The sequence below is a fragment of the Sarcophilus harrisii genome, chromosome 6, assembly GCF_902635505.1.
Source record: "Sarcophilus harrisii chromosome 6, mSarHar1.11, whole genome shotgun sequence".
Classification (NCBI taxonomy): Eukaryota; Metazoa; Chordata; class Mammalia; order Dasyuromorphia; family Dasyuridae; genus Sarcophilus; species Sarcophilus harrisii.
Genome location: NC_045431.1, coordinates 189953411 through 189972326, shown reverse-complemented (window position 1 = coordinate 189972326; position 18916 = coordinate 189953411). Strand labels below are relative to the sequence as shown.

At 38.4% G+C, this 18916-nt stretch overlaps 1 protein-coding gene across 7 annotated transcripts in view; it reads left to right on the top strand.

The window, feature by feature from the left end:
• The first annotated feature begins 3050 nt into the window (after positions 1-3050).
• UVSSA (UV stimulated scaffold protein A) overlaps positions 3051-18916 on the top strand; it is a 98484-nt gene continuing 82618 nt past the window's right edge. Inside the window, exons 1-3 of one of the 7 annotated variants that reach the window (XM_012552418.3) lie at positions 3051-3140; positions 9068-9175; positions 11630-11960. In XM_012552418.3, the coding sequence (XP_012407872.1) occupies positions 9078-9175; positions 11630-11960 (429 nt within the window). In that variant the 5' untranslated portion in view covers positions 3051-3140; positions 9068-9077. Of the gene's footprint in view, positions 3141-3206; positions 3229-3374; positions 3964-8686; positions 8948-9067; positions 9176-10727; positions 10820-11629; positions 11961-18916 lie in introns of those variants that run through there. The other 6 variants (XM_031943036.1, XM_031943038.1, XM_031943037.1 and 3 more) reach the window with 6 other exon arrangements.

Here is an 18916-nt window from a genome sequence, read left to right as displayed (position 1 = left end):
AAATTCTTAAACAGGATTTTACATTCCAAGTTTACACTTTTTTCTTTTCCCAAAGCCCATCATTTCCATTAACAAGAGTGATAAAGACTCCACCTGTGCCTCTAAGATCTGGATGATGGAAACAAAAATAATCTTGTCTCAATTACCTAGTTAATTACCTAGTTATTTTGTCCCACTTTATCTGGATTAAATGCGTGAAATTTTAGTATGCTGGTTGTGCTTAGGTGACATGGGCCTGGCACAAGTTCCCTATTGTTCCCTGAGTACAGTTTCATCTTCTTTGCCTAATATTCAACTCCCCCTTCTTCCACAGGCAGGTGGCATTTCATCTGTCCAGCCTTACCTCACATTAATCTCATTATACTTCAGCTAAACACAAGACTCTGCCCTTGGAATATTCTCCCCTTCCCATGCTCCTCATGTTTGAACACACTTTTTTTTTTTAAACCATCCATTAAAGCTCAATTCAAATGTCACCTCCTACAGAAAATCTGGCCCTTTGCTCCCTAACTATCTTTGTGTAGAACACCTTTAACTTTTTTTTTTAATTACTGATATCAGATACAGCAGTTATCTGATGGCATTGATGGCGATAATAACTGATATTAAATAGCTAAGGTTTGCAAATCTATATATATGCATATATATGTACACACATAAATATTACACACACATATATATCCTTCCCTCTATGTATCTCTGTATCTATTTCTCCTCCACCATCTCCTCCTCATCTTCACCTACTTCCCTTCCTCCTCACCTTCTTTCTTCCTCCTTCTTCTCTATCTCTTTCTCCTCCTCCTCTTCTCTCTCCCTCCTTTTAGAAGGGGAAGGAGTGTGAGTTTGAGATCATTGACTCTCCAGGTCTCAGTTTCCTGCCACATTATAGCTTGCCCTTTGTTCTTGAAGAGGACCATGACATCAATTCCAAGTGAATTGGATTTAAGTGAAGGAGGGAGGGCTAAGCAAGATCACCTGCCTCCCCTTCCCCTCCAGAGCCACCTGGGTCTAGTGGCCAGATTCAGATCAGGAGGACTGGAGATGGCCCTGAATGCAATGGGAGAATTTAGCATTTTTTTATTATAATAACTTTTTATTGACAGAACCCATGCCAGGGTAATTTTTTTACAACATCCCTTGCACTCACTTCTGTTGCGATTTTTCCCTCCCACCCTCCACCCCCTCCCCTAGATGGCAAGCAGTCCTATATATGTTGAATATGTCGTAGTATATCCTAGATACAATGTATGTGTGCAGAACCCAACAGTTCTCTTGTTGCACAGGAAGAATTGGATTCAGAAGGTATAAATAACCTGGGAAGAAAAACAAACATGCAAACAGTTTACATTCATTTCCCAGTGTTTTTTCTTTGGATGTAGCTGCTTCTGTTCATCACTAATCAATTGAAATTGAGTTAGATCTTCTCTTTGTCAAAGAAATCCACTTCCATCAGAATACATCCTCATACAGTATCATTGTTGAGGTATATAATGATCTCCTGGTTCTGCTCATTTCACTTAGCATCAGTTCCTGTAAGTCTCGCCAATCCTCTCTGTATTCATCCTGCTGGTCATTTCTTACAGAACAATAATATTCCATAACATTCATATACCACAATTTACCCAACCATTCTCCAATTGATGGGCATCCATTCATTTTCCAGCTTCTGGCCACTACAAACAGGGCTGCCACAAACGTTTTGGCACAAACAGGTCCCTTTCCCTTCTTTAGTATCTCCTTGGGGTATAAGCCCAGTAGTAGCACTGCTGGGTCAAAGGGTATGCACAGTTTGATAACTTTTTGGGCATAGTTCCAGATTGCTCTCCAGAAAGGTTGGATTCGTTCACAAGTCCACCAACAATGCATCAGTGTCCCAGTTTTCCCACATCCCCTCCAACAATCATCATTATTTTTTCCTGACCTCTTAGCCAATCTGACAGGTGTGTAATGGTATCTCAGAGTTGTCTTAATTTGCATTTCTCTGATCAATAGTGATTTGGAACACCCTTTCATATGAGTGGTAATAGTTTCAATTTCATCATCTGAAAATTGTCTGTTCATATCCTTTGACCATTTGTCAGTTGGAGAATGGCTCGGCGAGAACTTAGCATTTTTAAGCTAAGGTCTTTAACGGGCGACAACACCCAATCAGTGATCAAGGCTGGGGAGCAAAGAGTCTCTTCTTTCACCTAGTCAAAAAAAAAAATCTAAATAAATAGATATGAACCCCACTAGCTGTGTTACCCTGGACAAGTCACTCATGACATAAACCTAGAAGAAAAGAACCACTTCAAAATATTTACAAAGCCTCCAAGCAAAACACTGCTTTGGCACGAATACAAGAGGCACACTTGGCACAGTAAATAGAAAGCTGGGATCAGGAAGACCTGGGTTCGGTGACATCTCCTGGGGTGACCCTGATAAATGTTACGTATTTTTTAAACTCTCAGTTTCCTCAACCGGCTCTTCAAGCTTTAAATTATTTCTACTTTTCCCTTCTTCTTGGGGAAAATCCCCAGAATCAGGTCCTGCGGGGCGTATTTTTGTTCCCAGCGCTAAGTACAATGCTTAGCACGTAATTAATGCAGAATGAAACTTGTTGACTTGACTGGAAAGGGACCCTACTGGGCAAAGGATTCAGGTCTGAAGTACACGGTTTATAGTACTGTACCTTTAAAATCTTGGTGGGCCCGCCCGCCCGTTTTTTTTTTTGTTTTTTTTTTTTATAATTCTCTACAGATCTTCTAGCGGTTCTTCTCGCGTCTCCTCCCGCGCAGCACGTAAAGAGCGCGATTACGTCACCGCACTGCTCTCTGGCCTCCACCTTCCTGCCGCCTTCCATTCAAGACAGCCACACCCCCTCCTATATCTTGACCCCACCCCTTCTGCCCGAGCTCAGCCAATAGTCAGGCATGAAGGGAATCATGACGTAAGGGTTGGTGGGGCTCTAGAGCTCTGTTTCTTGAGGTGGGGATGGGGGCAGGGCTGGGCTAGATGCGACTTCCGGGGGGCGTGGCCTAAGAGGGGGCGCGGCGACGGCGGTAGCGGCGGCGGCGGCGGCGGCGGCGGCGGCGGCGGCGGCGGCGGCGGCGGCGGCGGCAGTAATCTTGCAGCGGGTCTCGCAGACCATCTCGCGGCCGGTAGGTGATGCAGTTGCCCGGGTGATGGGCCCGGGCTGACTCTGGGGAGGAGGGGCGGGGGCGCCATCGGCCTTGACCTTTGACACAGGTAGAGTAGTGGGTGGGGCGGGGAAGGAGGCGGGCGGCCTGAGCCCCGCCTCATACTGGCTCTCAGACCTGGGCCCAGCCCCTTGCCATCTCCTGGCCTCAGTTTCCTCCTCTGTATGATGAGGCGGGCCTGGACTCTGAGGGATCCATCGGCCTGAATTGTTCGGGACGCGGACGCTGGGCGGGGAGCGGGGTCGCCTAGAGACCCTGGAGGGGTCCACTCCTGGGCCCCCCCGGGGGTCACCCCTTTTTGAGAGCCCCGTCAAAGTAGCTGTTAATCCAGAACTCTTCCTTGCTCTAGCCCCGGGGGGGGGGCCGGGGACCCCCAGAATTCACCCCATCCATCGAGGACCCCCTCTGGTGGCCGCTCTTAATGAATACAATGGAAGGCTTGTTGTGTCGCCTCTCCGAGGGGAGACGTCATTCGTCTGTCTGTCTTTGACAACGCGTACCGCCGTGCCTCCTACCTGGCAACGCCGGTGAACTGGGAGCCGGGCGGACCTGAGTTTGAATCCTCCCGCTGACATAGCCCAGATTCGTCAAGTTTTAACGCTGGAAAGGACGTTTAACATTGCGTTTTATCTTTTTATCATTGATCAGACTTCTTAGGTGACATCCTTAAAGCTGGCTGCCTCACATATGAGAAAACTGCGCATCAGTCTAGTGGCCAGCAGCCATCTAGTCCTACTTATATTAGAATGTCTGCTATAACACGCTTGGCCAGTGATCACATCAGGTCTGTGCTTGAAACTCTTTGAAGAAAGGTCCTGGATTCAGGAGGACCTGAATCCAAACACTTAATAGCTGTGTAACCTTGGGCAAGTCACTTAACCCCTTGTACCTTGAAAAAAAGAAAGAAAGGGAAATCATCCCCCTTTGTGGCAACTTAGTTCCATTTCTGGATAGATTTAATTGTTAGCAAGTTTTTCCTGACCCAAAGGGGAAATTTGCCTCTTAATGTCTCTCTGTTTTTCTTGGCTCTTCCCCTTTCTAATTATCATCCCCTTCCCTAATTATTGTAGACTTTAAAAAAAAAAAAAGCTAAATGTTCTCAACTCCAATTCTCACATGACATGGTCTCAAGCATCCACACCAACTTGTTTGCCTTCCTCTGAATACTTTGTAGTACCCTTCATGCTTTCTCTCTACAGCTCCAGCTGTGATGGCCATGTGTATCTATCATCATTCCTTGTTGCATAAAGATCCATTTCTTTTTCAAATTCACCAGCCCCTTCTTGTTTTAGAAAAGCATCAAGTTTTTAATTCTTCCTTCCCTCATCTCTCCATTTTGTGACATTTTTTTATATCTTCCAGCCTCTTTATATCACACTTGAGCACTAGCGTAAAAGTCAGGAGGACCTGAGTTCAAATATGATCTTAGAATCTTAATACTTACTACTAGCTGTGTGACCCCGGGCAAGTTACTTAACGCCAATCGCCTCTTAACCCTTTTTCTCCCAAAAGAAAGAAATATATCACATACTTCTTTTTAGGGCCTGGGGTTCCTTTGGATAATAGGGGTTACAAGGAGATGGGGATATGGATAGAGTTAGACCTGTAGTCTAATTGCCATAGAAAATTGCAGTGAGGAAACTCTCTACCGATGAAAGTTGGGCAGTTTCTCTGCAATTTAGAACCGAATGTTTGTACTTATTTGTTTGCTAGTAGTCTCCCTCTTTGGATTGGGAGTTCCTTCAGGGCAGGGATTATTTTTTGATAATCTTCTTCTGTTTTGGTATCCATACCTTCTAGCATAGTGCCTAGTAAGTATTAGGCCTTAAAAAAATACTGTCTGACTTCCTTTAGGGAAGGAATTGCCTTTTTGCAACTCTTGTATCCTCCTGTTCTGCTTAAAAGTCACAGTGCTCGGCGTATTTGTTGTTCAATCATAACCATTTCTTCATGACCTCATTTAGGGTTTTTCTCGACAGAGATAGTGGAATGGTTTGCCATTTCTTCAGTTTATTTTACAGAAAAGGAAACTGAGGCAAACAGGATTAAGCAATTTACCCAAAGTCACACAGCTAGTAAGTGTCTAAAGCCACATTTGAACTCGGTCACTTAGAAATTAAGTGACTTGCCCAGGATTACAAAACCAACATATATCAGAGCCAGTACATGTGCAGAATATATGTGTATATTTGCATGCATATGATATATGCATACATAAAATTTAATCTCACTGCTATATACATAAATATAGCAGTGATACTGTTGCAACCGTAGAAGATAGCTAGGGAACTTGTTTAACCATCATTTGTAATACTGTTTCTTTGTAAATCTGTGGTGATACTTGGGCCCTGGGAAGAAAAAAGACTTGTCTGCTCTTGTCTGATTTCATAGAACCATAGATTTAAAGTGCTTTAGTGCTACAAATAACTTCAAAGGTCATCTAGTTCAATCTCATTTTTCAGGGGAAAGAATTGAGACTCTTTAACACCTGGTATTATATTGATCCCCAGTTAAAGCCATACTACATGACTAGTGAGTTGAAAAAATATTTGATTGCTAAGAATTAATTAGCATGACTTAAAATTTTTTATGATATACTTAATAATTGCAATAAACCAAGCAAAATAAGGAATGACCTGTGGAAATCCCCATCTCCATTTCCTGATGTCAGCCTAGTAGCTTTCAGTTTCTGAATGACCATAGCGAGATTTTCCTTTTGAGACTACCACTTCCCCTGTGTCCATATTGTTCAAGGCTGTAACAGAATAGTTCATTGGTCAGACTCTTTAAAGTGTGATTCTTGAAGTTGGCAGTATTGTTTGTTGACTCTGAACTTTGTTATCTCTGAGAAGATTGCGTATTAATCCAGTTTCCAGTAGAATTGATCAAAGCATTTTGGTGAGATCTAGCTCTGATTTCAGTGACCTGTATGTGATTGGGTAGCTTTGATTCATAAAAAAAACTATTTTCATCACTGCTGAGTACTTTGTTTTTTGCTCTGCCTCTGTCTTCCTGGAGAGCTGGATAATTTCTTAGCAGATGAAAGCACTCAAGCAGCTATAGTTGCACCAATAGCTGCACCAATAGCATTTAATTATGGTATCATCTCCCTTCCAGAGTCTCTTGTAAATGTTGTTAATCAAGTCAAGCTTTTTATTGACACTACTCAGCTCTCCTAAACTTAGAAAAATTTGATAATTCCTTAACTTTTTGATCATTTTATATTAGAGGTAATTACAGTTAATGCTTCTGATATATTATTTTAAAGCAAATGCTGGATTTGCCATATACAAGTAGATAAAAAGTTGTGAAAACCTGAAAAACGCAAAAATAAGATGGCATTTCAATGGAATTGGAAGACATTAATAATTACATTTTACATGCTACTTTATTTCCTAGTATGAGCAAATATTTAAAAGTTAACATGGGAAATCCATGTGTTCTCTTGTCAAATACCTCAGTTTACAACTAGCCTGTTTCATTTTCTGTATAATCTAAGGTAAAGCTAATTAATAATGCCCACAAGCAGAAGCAGAACTTTGGGTTTTTTTCTTCTTCTTTGTTTCTGAGTTGTAAACAATGTATTTCTGTCCACCTATTCCTATCCACAGCTTTGAAACTTGGGTATAGTAAGAATTCAATGGATTTTTAATGAAGCTCTGATATGTCATGACTGGCTGTAAGAAAGCGGATTTGCATACAGGAGCCCGGGTGGCCAGGAGCAGGTCAAGCTTAATCTATTTTTTATCATTTTTATCTATCTATTTTTTAGTTTTAATGGCCCTTGGGAACTTGAATCAATGGAATTGTTAGTTCATCTACTTTCTGGGGATTACTGTACTTTATGATCATGGGTTCTATCATAATTTTCCTAAATTAGGACAAAACTGGACAGTTTCTATTCTTCCTTTTGCAAGGTGGTTAATAATTTCACATGTCAGCATTCTAAATGTCCCCAAACTGGCTAAACAGGATTAGCCCAGCATTTAAGCACAGGGACTTCAGGGCATTGTATTTTCAGACTGTATCATCATATATAAAGCTATTCTTAGCTATTGTAGATAAGAACCTGTAGCACCTGGGACATGTTCTAGCCAAGTATTAAAGGATATATGTCCTCCTGAAAACAACCATAATTATCCAGTGGTCTCCTTAGGACATTTGAAGGACATTGAACTCCTGTCTCTCTGGCACTGGGACACTGTCTAGTATTTTTCACATATGATCTACTCTTTATGCCCGCTTTCTCTCTATGAGAGACATTATCTTGGTGTACAAATTCTGCTTAGAGAATGTTTAATGGCTAATTCCCAAGCAGCCCTCTTTCCAGTATCTCTTTGAGGATTTGGGAAGGCTATAAGATTTCATGCAGTTTATATAAAACATTAATGATATCATCTTCCTTTCTGAATACCTTAATCCCATAGCCATCTAACTTGTAACATCTAAAATCCAACTAAGAATCTGTAGCATTGTTTGAATTTTTTTTTCAGTTGGTGCCCTTCTAACACTTCGCAGACACCTCTCAAAATAGCCCTAGGTGAGAATCTATGTCCCAAATCAGATACCAGTTCTTCAGTAAATCAAACCCAGTATATAATTATAAATAGCTCCTTTGGTTCATATCTGCTTTGTTGTAGGAAAAATGTCCTCAATGTATGCCGCTAACACTGGCAGTTCCAGATTGTGCTTCCTATCCCTACACATCCCCAGTAACATTCCTGAGTGAGCTTCCAAAGTAGAATCTGTCAAATCAGAGCCTTCTAAACCCCTTTTTATTCTAGGCAATCAGATTGGGTTCTTCTTTTCTTTTTGGCAGGGGTGGGTACTGATTCACAACAATAACTGATATTCGTCCTTGTTCCCATTAAAAATCTCTTCTGGGAAAAATCACAATAATAACCATTCCCTTCATCTTAATTTGTTTCTAGTCTCTTTAGTGTGTGTACTTTTCAGATTTTGTTGCTGTTACTTTTTATATAGGCAGTATGTTTGTTCTGACTGCTTTCTTCACTCTGTATCACTTCAGATGTCTTTTCCATATTCATTTATAGCCTTCATATTTGTTCTTTTATGGTGCAATAATAATCCATTGCGTTGATATGCCACAGTTCATTTAGTCATTTCCCAGTCACTAGTCGTATGGGCTGTTTCCATTTTTTTGTTTTGTTAACATGGATTTCTTTTCACCAACTCAACAGCTCAAAGTCATTGTTAAATTCAGTGTTACCAGTTCATAATGGGACTGGCACAAGACAGAAACTGTAGAAGGCAATGGGCTATTGCTATTTATCAGAAATGGCCTGCCATCTGCTAAGGGGTGTCTGGGGAGATGTACAGTGTTGTATATGCCTTTCTAAAATTGCTTCTCCAGATGTATGTGGACCATCTTGCTCTATGCCTTGGGGGATATATGATATCACTAGCAGCTAATAAAAACTTATTTGTTAGGGTTTTTTTTTTATTATTTTTTCTTTTATAGGTTTTTCCAGTACATACTTGTTTTCAGAACAGATAAAATGGGTGTTCTGAGAACAAAATAATAGTTAAGTACTTTGTACCGTCAAAATTCTTTGCAAGCATTAATCCTCATAGCACCCTTGGGATTTGGGTACAGCCTTTTTTCACAGCTGGAGGGATTTTAAAAAGTCACATATAGAACTGGGCAAATTGCTTAAATCAAAGGCATTCTCCAAGTCAAAATTGAAATTTAGTTCTTCCTGTTCTCAACTCTGGGCTTCCATCAATTACTGTGAAAAGGGAAAAAGGTGAGTCTCTAGCTATTGGAAACTTTGGACCTTTATACTTTTCCATAGAACATACTCGCAGAAGAATTTTAAATGATTTTTGTAAGAACCATGTCATGATTTAGTGTCTTTCTGTTGCAGCTTTCCAGATATGGATCAAAAGCTTATTCAATTAGTGGAGGACCTCACCACTTCAGGAGAACCACAGCTGGATCCTGAAAAAATGAAAGAAGTGAAGAAAATCTGCAAGTATGTCCTGTGATTAGGGAATTATGGGATGGATGGGTCACGGCATCCAATCAATGAGTACTTATTAAATAAGTGCTAGGCACTATACCAAGCATTAGGAATGAAAAGAGAGAAAAGACAATTCCTGATCTCAAAAAATTTATGGTCTTACAGGGAAGATAACATAAACATAGTTATGAACAAATAAGACATAAACAGGATTAATTGGAAACAAACAACAGCGTTAAGTCTTTCTTCATACTTCCTTTAGAAGGTTGAATTGTAGCTGAAATTTGAATGAAGCCAGGGAATCCAAGAAATAGAGATAAGGAAGAAAAAGATTATAGGCATGTGGGGGACAGTTAGTGAAAATGCGTGCAGTAGGGAGATCTCACAATATGTGGGAAGACTAGAGGACCAGGTCATGAAGATGTTTGAATACCAAACAAGGTTTTTTAATATTTGATCCTGGGGGGTGCTAGGGAACCTCTAGAGTGGGAACATTAAAGAGAGTTGTTACAAAGGTAAAATCAACAGGTTTGATAACAAATTGATATGTGAGTGAGGGTGGTGAGAAATTGCAAAGTTAAGAATGAAATATAGTTATGAATGTGGGTAAGTTGGAGGATGTAGTACCCTTAACAGTTTAGGAAAAAGAGGGCTTGGGATGAAAGATAATGAGTTCAGTTTTGGATATGTTGAGTTCAAGATCTCTACAGGACATGTACAGCATAGCTGGTGGACAGTTGGAGATACTAGTTTGAGGATTAGGAAAAAGGTTAAGATTGGATAAATACATCTGAGGATCATTAGCGTAACGGTGATCATTAACTCCATGGGACTTAACGAGATCACCAAGTGAAATAGAGGAAGAAGAGAAGAGGACCCAGCACAGAGTCCTGGGAACTCCTCACCATTAACAAGCATGAAAAGGTTAAAGATCCAGCAAGGAAACTGAGGGGGTGGTCGAGACAGATAGGAGGAGAACCAGAAGAAAGCAGTATTAAAAGAATCTACTAAGAAGAGAGTATTGAAAAGGGATGATCAATAATCAGAGGCAGCAGAGAAGTCAGAATCTCTGAAAAGGTGAGGACTTAGAAAAGATCATTGGATTTGACAATAAGAGAGCACTAGAAACTTTAGAAAGAGCAGTTTCAGTGCAATGACAAAGTTGGAAGCCAAACTACACAGAGTTAAGAAGAAGATGAGAGGAAACGTAATGGAAACCTTTTCAAGGAGTTTAGCCTCAAAGGGGAAGAGAGATGTGGTACAATAGTTAGCAGGAATGGATGGATCAAGTGAGTGATTTTCGAGGATGGGGGAGACATGGGCATGTTTGTAGGCAGTAGTAAATAAACCAGTGGACAGGAAGAGACTGAAGATAAGTGAAAGAATAGGGATGATAGAGGGGGCAATCTGTTGGAGAAGACAGGAAGGAATGGAATCATTTGTGCAGCAATGGGAAAATCTGTCATTCTGTGGCTGCCCCCTTAGACAGCCATCTCCCATTCCATTTATGCCCTACTTCAACCACACTTATCTCCATCTGTCTTCTCTCCTTTTTCTCACATAGTGACTTCCGATCTTCATCTCACTGCTGGGCCAAAAATTAGGAAGAAAGAAAGAAGGCGGGGGTGGGCAGTGAAACCAAATTCTTTTTGCAAGGTATTAGTGATCTAATGTAGTTAATAAAATGCTGGGTTTCTTCTGGACTTTGTCTTTATAGGGAACTTCTTTACCTTAGTTTTCCTTCTACAGTTCACAACCTATCCAGTCCCTTTGCTTATTGGGTGATTCTCAATTTTATATTTCTGTAAATCTTTCACAGAAGAATGCTGGATGCTGAGGGCATTCCTCTGGTTCTTTAACATGTAGAGGGAACCAGTGTCACATGTCCATCTGTTGGTCTTCATTCATAATGCACAATTAATTCATCTTTCCCTAGACATACATGTCTTTGTTGGTGTCTTTGACTTCACTTCTCACATGCATGTTCTTGGTAATATACTGAGGCTTGCTTATACTTTGTGCATATTTTCATTAATCTTTGGAATACTTGAAATTTTGTTTCTTCTGAGATTTTTCTGTTCTTTTTTCTTTAAAATCTTTGTTTCCAGATGAATTTAAGTACCTATTGAATGATCCTTTAAAAAAGATTAATTACCCTACTTTCTCTGGCATTACTGCTGTGTGTCTGAGGTTTCAAAGAATGATGATTTTAAAGAAAATTACTTTCCTTAGAAATATTAGGAATGTGTGAAGAGAATACAGTTTTCAGCCTAGGAATCCAGTTAAAAACCTTTAAGAGCTAAGAGCTTATTGATTGATGTAGGGATTTATTTTGAGTTATTTAGTTTAAAATTATATACTATTTATATATATAAAGAAAGCTTACTTAAAATAAGGAGAAAATGCTAAACCGATTTGTATTTCAGGCTTTGTATTGTTGGCTAAGCATTGTTAATATTTCAACAGATCTTCAGAGGAACATATCAGTCATGCTTACCATTTACTCATGACTCAGTTGAATCAAGAACATGCTGAGATACGTTTCTCAGCTTTTCAGATTGTGGATGAGCTCTTTACCAGGTCACATCAATTTCGGACACTAATTATTTCCAACTTCCAAGAATTCCTCGAACTCACAGTGGAAACAGACTATGAGCAGCCTCTCCCTCCCCCAAAAGAAGTAGCCCAGAAATTGAAGAAAGCTGCCCTCAAATCTATTACAGAATGGAATGAGAAATATGGAGACGCCTACAAGAAGCTTTCTCTTGGATATCATTTCCTAAAATATAACAAAAAGGTATTTTGCATCATTTTTATCATCATAGCATTTCACATCTCTGTAACATTGTATGATTTACAAGATGTTTTGCCTCACAACTCTGAACTAGAACTCCTTCATCTTTTTCCTTTATAAACCAAAAAAACTTGACATTGTGACAGAATTTTCCATAATGGTTTCATTATTTGCAATTATTCATTGCACTTTCCCATGCCTGCGGAAATCATTTCTCTATTCTATGGGATTACTGTTTATTTTCATCGTATATTTTTTGACATCTATATTTGGCATCTACATATATATGTATATATATATTTTACAAATGTACACAAAACCAAAGACTTTTCTTCTGAAGAGTGGTCAGTTCCTGAATTCTGGAGGGGTTCCGTTAGTGTTGAGGTGCTAGTATCCCAGTTCTGAACCAATTTTTTCATTGGAAAGGCAGAGGAATATAGTAGAGAGTGAGTTTCTTCCTAGCGGTCATGTATGTTTTATTAACTTTTTTGTAAGCCTATTTTAAACCCATGTATAGACCCTTACAATTTCAGTAGGATAAAAATATGATCCACTTACTTTATCATTTATAGCTTATAATTATTAGTCTATAAATCTAAAATAATTTTCAATAAAATTTTAGAGATAACATCTATCAATTGTGTATTCTGTTGCTGTATTGTTTCCTGCCATGGAAATAGGCAGAACATAGGGGCGGTCCTTAAATTTCCTCAGTTATAAAAAAGGAACAATGTTTCTGTCTTTTCTTCACTGAGGTGTTGTCAGAAATAATAAAGTATAGCAGTTAGAAGAACCTTTAGAATATGCTTATATGAGGTAGAGAAGGAAGATGTGCTTGCTTTTTTTCCCCCTGCAGGTTTGCTTTTGCACCCTGTGAAAGCCATCCAGCAGCCCGGGGGCAGGTCTCATAAGATGGCAGGGCTTGCTTGCAAATATAGCTATTATACATTTGTTTTATATATAATGGGACTGCCTGTGACTAAAGTGGAAAAAATATAGTCATAACTTTTCCACATGACTGTGGAATTCTTTAATTTTGGATAGGGACTTTTGTTACTTGATTTACTATGAAGGATTCAAAAAGGGTATTTTCTAACTAGAGCCAATATAGTCTTGCATCATATTTGAACCCCATCTAATAGATAGTTAGACAGTGACTTGGGAAGGTAGCTGGAAAGGTGAAGAGGGAAAAGGGAAGGTAGGTTAGTTGCTAGAAGAAAAGCCCTAAGGTCCAAATATAGTTAGCTTGGGGTTTTCTGCAGTCCCCTTGATCTTCAGTTCCTCCCCAATATCGTGCTTCCCTTTTGTTATTTTCAAGGCTACTTGGGTTATTAGTTTTAACATTATTTCACCTGTATAGAACAGAGGGGTTTGGGATGGAATATACAGTATGATTTCTTCTGTCTGGAAACTATAGGGATGGTCCTTAAGTCTGTGGATAGCAAACTATACCTGAGGTTTTACTTGGTATGTCTAACAGAATAAGATGAGTGTCTTGGTGCTTCCTATTTATCATTTTCTCTCTTCAAGGTGGTTACTTTAGAAAATAATTAGTCATTTAACTCTTGCTTCCCTGGCATTCTCTCTCTAGACAGGCATAAAAATACTAAGGAGGATAGGGAAAGATGAATAAAGTGGATTTCTTTTGCCCTTGATTTCCTAGACAGGTTTTTTTTTTTTTCATCTGAAGGACACAATAGAATGGGAAGTTACTTCAATTTAACAAATATTAAAGAGTCTGCTATGTATAAGGTATAGAACCTGATCTGGCGATGCCAACATGAAAAGTGACATCATATCTGCCCTTCTAGAGCTTGTAGTCTAATAGAGGGGTTATGGTATGTCTTCAAATTTTATGCAAAGTAGAGATATACAAGGAAGAAAGAAATTTGAAGAAAAATGGATGGAGGGAGAGAAGATGGCACCTAACATTAAAGGGAGAAATAGATTTGACCAAAATCCATTCAGGGCTTGTGAAAAGAGGCAAAAAAGTACAACCTCCTCCATTAAGGAGTTTGGCAGGAATTCTAGGACAGTTAAACATTTGAAACTGGAAGAGTTTGTTTTTATTAATAGGAGAATATATACATTATTATGATCCATACAATAGTATTCAGAAGTTAATGGGCAAATCAATGATTTACTATAGCAACTATCATCACATTGGCTCTAACAAGATTCAATATATAGCTTGAGATCAGTCTCAGAATAGAGATGGAAGTGACATAGAAACTTACAAAAACTTTGGAGAAATGAGAGTCCATTTTTGCCATCAAGCCATATAGCATTTGTGGCTATTTATATTTCAATGTTTCAAATACTTATGTTTTATCAATGTTAATATCCCCTCTCAATTATAGCCCTTTGTGTCTTAGTGTAGATAGTTTAATGATTTCCTGTGACCCTTAAAATCTATGCCCTTGTGACCAGCTATCCAGTGATGAGCCTTTCTACATTTGGCAAGGCTAGCCCTTTTGCAGGAGATTCTGTGTGTTCCCAGGATCACTGGGGAGCTATGCTTCTCTAATCCCAAATCTCTTCCTTATGTTGATGAGACATCAGAGGAAGGCTTTAAAGGGTATCTTTTTTCAGTTAGAAAATATAATTTATAATTAAGAAATAAGAACCTTAAGCACTCATAACATATTCATAAGGACAATAAAATATTCATGAGGACAATATATTCTTTTCTTTATTTTTAGGTTATACATGTGCAGACATGCAAAACATAGTTCTATGTTAGTCATGTTGTGAAAGCAAACACATACCAAAAAACAAAACAAAACAAAACAAAAAACAAACCCAAAACAAAGAAAAATAAAGTTTAAAAAAAAAGTATGCTTCGATCCACATTCAAATTCCATCAATTCTTGCTCTGGAGGTAGATAGCATTTTTCATCCTAAGTCCTTTTGGAATTTTCTTAGATCATTGTGTTGCTGAGAATAGCTAAGTCATTCACTGTTGATCATCATACAGTATTGCTGTTACTATGTACAGTGTTCTTCTGGTTCTGTTCACTTCACTTTGCATCATTTCATGTCTTTCCAGATTTTTCTGAAAGCATCCTGCTCTTCATTTCTTATAGCACAATAGTTTTCCATCGCAGTCACATACCACAATTTGTTTAGCCATTCTTCAGTTGATGGGCATCCCTCAATGTCAAATTCTTCATTATTTAGTGGATATTCCTACTGTTACTTGTTGGCATGCTAACATGTGGCATAATTTCATTTCCTATAAATCAAGGCATTTATTCCCATTATGTGACTTATAGTGAAGATAGCTGTTCAGCATACTTTTTTGGAACCTCTCAAAATTCCAGGTAGGAAAATGATGTTTATAAAATTGTTTCTTTTCTAGAAAAAGCATTGAATTTGAGGCCCAGGACATAAACTCTTGCCCTAGATCTGAACTTTTGTGATTCTGTGTCTCAGAAATATGTAAAAAGGAGAGATTGGATTAGGTGATCTCTGGGTTCTCTTGCAAGTCTAAATCCCAGGATTTTGTAGCTTCATATGAATTCTCATTCCTTATGTTAAGCCAGACATGAGCAGAAATAACAAGAAATAAGATAATTTTTATGAAAAGAGGATAGGGTACTTGAATAAATGAATCTTTTAAAATGTCTCTTATGGCATCTGGGGGCCATGTGTATCTTATAAATATTTTGTAATGAATCTAAGGTCACATCCCAATGAGCATCTTTTCCATCTGTCTTTTGAATAAGAACATTTTTAAAATCTCCATTTAATTTTCTTTTTTGTTGTTGTTGAACTCCAAACTTCAGATCAGTCTCTCTAAAGCCTACAGTGAATCACTTAAACAAATGATGGCATAGTCCACTGTCTAGATGATAAATGAAACAGTTTTCAGTTTGACGTTTGTAAGAGGTTGGAATAATATGATAAAATATGGGCAGTAGTATTTTTCATTTTTACCCCAAACACACCTTGAATGAGTCTGTAAGAGACCACATATGTAGCTTAAATGACTGCATATATTAAAAAGTATGATTTTTGAAATTGAGGCCTTGTACTTTTCCATTTGATTTTCTTCCAGTAAAGCAATGATGATTTGAGAGAAGTGACATATTTTCAATTCTGTAATATCTTTCACCAGGAGAATTGCATATTTCATTATGTACTTTACAAGATCAAATTATTCAAGTTTTACTATGCTTCTGGGTGGTAGGGAAATATTGTTAACCCATTTTACAGGTGAATAGAGATGAGTAATCTGAAGTGAAAACATTATAAAAGGGAGTTGTTCAAAAATATGCAATAACACTTTGTACTTGTGCTCTCAGAATTATCCAAACCCTGGAAGCTTCATGAATGGGTCAGCACTTAATCTGTGGCTGGATTCTTCCCTGTATTACCAGAGAAGTTATTCATTTCCAAGTATTATGAATGAGAAAATGTTGTTTGATTTACTAAGAGAACTTGGAAAGTAGGCCAAAATGGAGAAGGTGGAGGCATTTGACTTGCTTCCAGACAAACTGAGTTGAATCAATGTTACTTTCTCCTAACATGTGCTACCTTGAATTTAATAGACTGCTTCTTGTCAGAGAATATCTTTGATTTAATTTACTACGTATTTCTTAATGAGCATCTATCATATGCAAAGCTTTGGAGAGCAAAGATGGAAAATTAAACATTTCCTGCTCTTAAGCAGCAATGCAATCTTGTTGACATATATATATGAGGATTGGGCTTAATAATAACTGACATTTGCATAGTATTTTAGGATTTATGAAGTATATTACAAAAAAAAATTAGCTCGGTGACCCTTGCATTATAGGATGTGATAAAGGAGAGGGCCAGAGAAAATAATCTTAGGAAAATTTCAGGAGGGAACAATCACTTTCAGGTTTCCTTGAAGAAGTGGAGACTAATTAGGTCCAGTCAGATGAAATAATTTGTCTGTTGGGCCTTGAACAGAGACAACATTGGGACCCAGATCTCCTGACTTAAGTTTCTACTGCAGCAAGTTGCTTCTCCTAGTCTTGGAATCTTAGAGTTGGAAGGAACCCCAGAAAGCAATCTCGTATAACCTGAAGTTAAAATTCTTTACAAGATTGCTGGAAAGTAGTTGTACATCTTTCTCTTGAATACCTTAAGTAGTAGGGAACTCATTACCTATTGAGGTAGTCCACACCCCTTTGGAAAATTCTAATCTATAGGAATTTTTTGTATATCTAGGCTGTCAAGATCTTTTTGGAGCCTGATTCTATCATCGGATTTGTTTGCTATCTCTCCCGGCTTTGTGTCACCTGCAGATTTGACATACTTGTGACACCTATTCTTTCATCCAAATTATTGCTAAAAATATAATGGAGTTATAAAAAATTTATCAGCATTTAAATCAATCAATCTCAGCTTTCAGAAATAGTTAGAACCCTTACTTTTCTTTGTTAGTTCTCATTAAAACAAGGGAAAAGAAGATAATAGGTTAGGTAGGTTTGTTGAATTTTATAACACAGAAAAGCTAGGAATCATCTTAGAGAGAAGCAGAAGATTGTTGTTGTACCTTAAGCAATGGAATTATAATCCAAAAGCATCTGGGCTTGACAAAAACCCTGGATTGTCTGAAAATACCATTTTTCTTTTAGCATGCTGTTTGATAGCTTTTTGGTAACAAAGCTCAAATTCCCAAAATGAAATTGGGCCTAATGTCAGGAAATCCCTTGGTCAAATCCAGCTTTAGATACTTAGTCTTTATCCGGGGAAGTCATTTAACTTTTTTTGCCTCATTTTTTCATCTGTAAAATGGAGATAATAATAATAGTACCTGCTTCTTGTGATTGTGAGGATCAGATGAGATACTATTTATAGAAAAAAATTGCTTAGCTTAGTGTATGACAAAGTTAGCACTATATAAATGCTAATTATTAATAATAATCTGACTTCCATGAAAAAATTAACATGGTTTCCTTACTCCAAGCCCAACATTCAGTTTACTATACCATGAAGTTACCATGATGTTAGTAGATATTTTTCACTATTGGATTGACTGTTCTTGATACTTACTACTACTGGGACAAAGTGCTTTGCAGCTTGTATTCTCTGTCATTCTCACCGGGACTAACACCTAAGGCTAGGGATTTGATGAGTTTATTATGCAAGTTAAAATCAGTTGTGTGATATGAGAGGACCACAAGCTTATTGGGGGGAGAATTCTTTGAGAGAGGACTTCAGAAAGCAGTTCATGGCATCATAGATCAGCTGCAGCCCTCTACCATCCACTTGGAATTTCTTGTGTTTATTAGTGAATGACTAGTCAAATCTTGGCTTAAAAACAAAAGTCTTAATGATTGTAGGAATGTAAAAGCATTTATTAAGTGGTAATTATGTGTAAAGCACTGGACTAAACTCTCGACTAAAAATAGAAGCTCAAGGTTGCCCTGCTCTCAGGGAGCTCACATTCTACTCAGAGGAGCTACTGGGGGAGAAGAGGTTTCAGATGCAGGAGAGTTGGGAAGGCCCATCAGTCTTTAGGGTACAGCAGATAGTCAACTCTTTGGGATCCATGAGAAGACATAGGGAGCCCCTAATCATTATATTGTGTGAAGATAATTCTGAAACAAAACAATCAGAAAACTGATATTTCCACAAAAGTCTTTTCCTTAGTCTTAAAGATTCTTTAATCTATTTTAAATCATTCTGGGGCATGTATTACTATCATGAGGGTGATAGAAAGTTGAATTGTGAAAGTAGGAAGGTAGTGGCTGCTGCCAATAATCCCAGGATGGGGAGCAAATGGTCCTTACCTTCTGTCAACCATCCAAAAGCACCAGGAGCCTATCTTTCTGGCCTGATGTTTCTGCAACTGGTCCTGACCCCATGATTGTGTTGGAAGAGGGCAGGTAAGAGAGACAGGTAGAGCCGCAGTGAGGCTAAGCTGAAGCTTAGGTAAGAGACTTTTCCCTAAAATGAGGTGACTTCTTTGGATGCTTCCC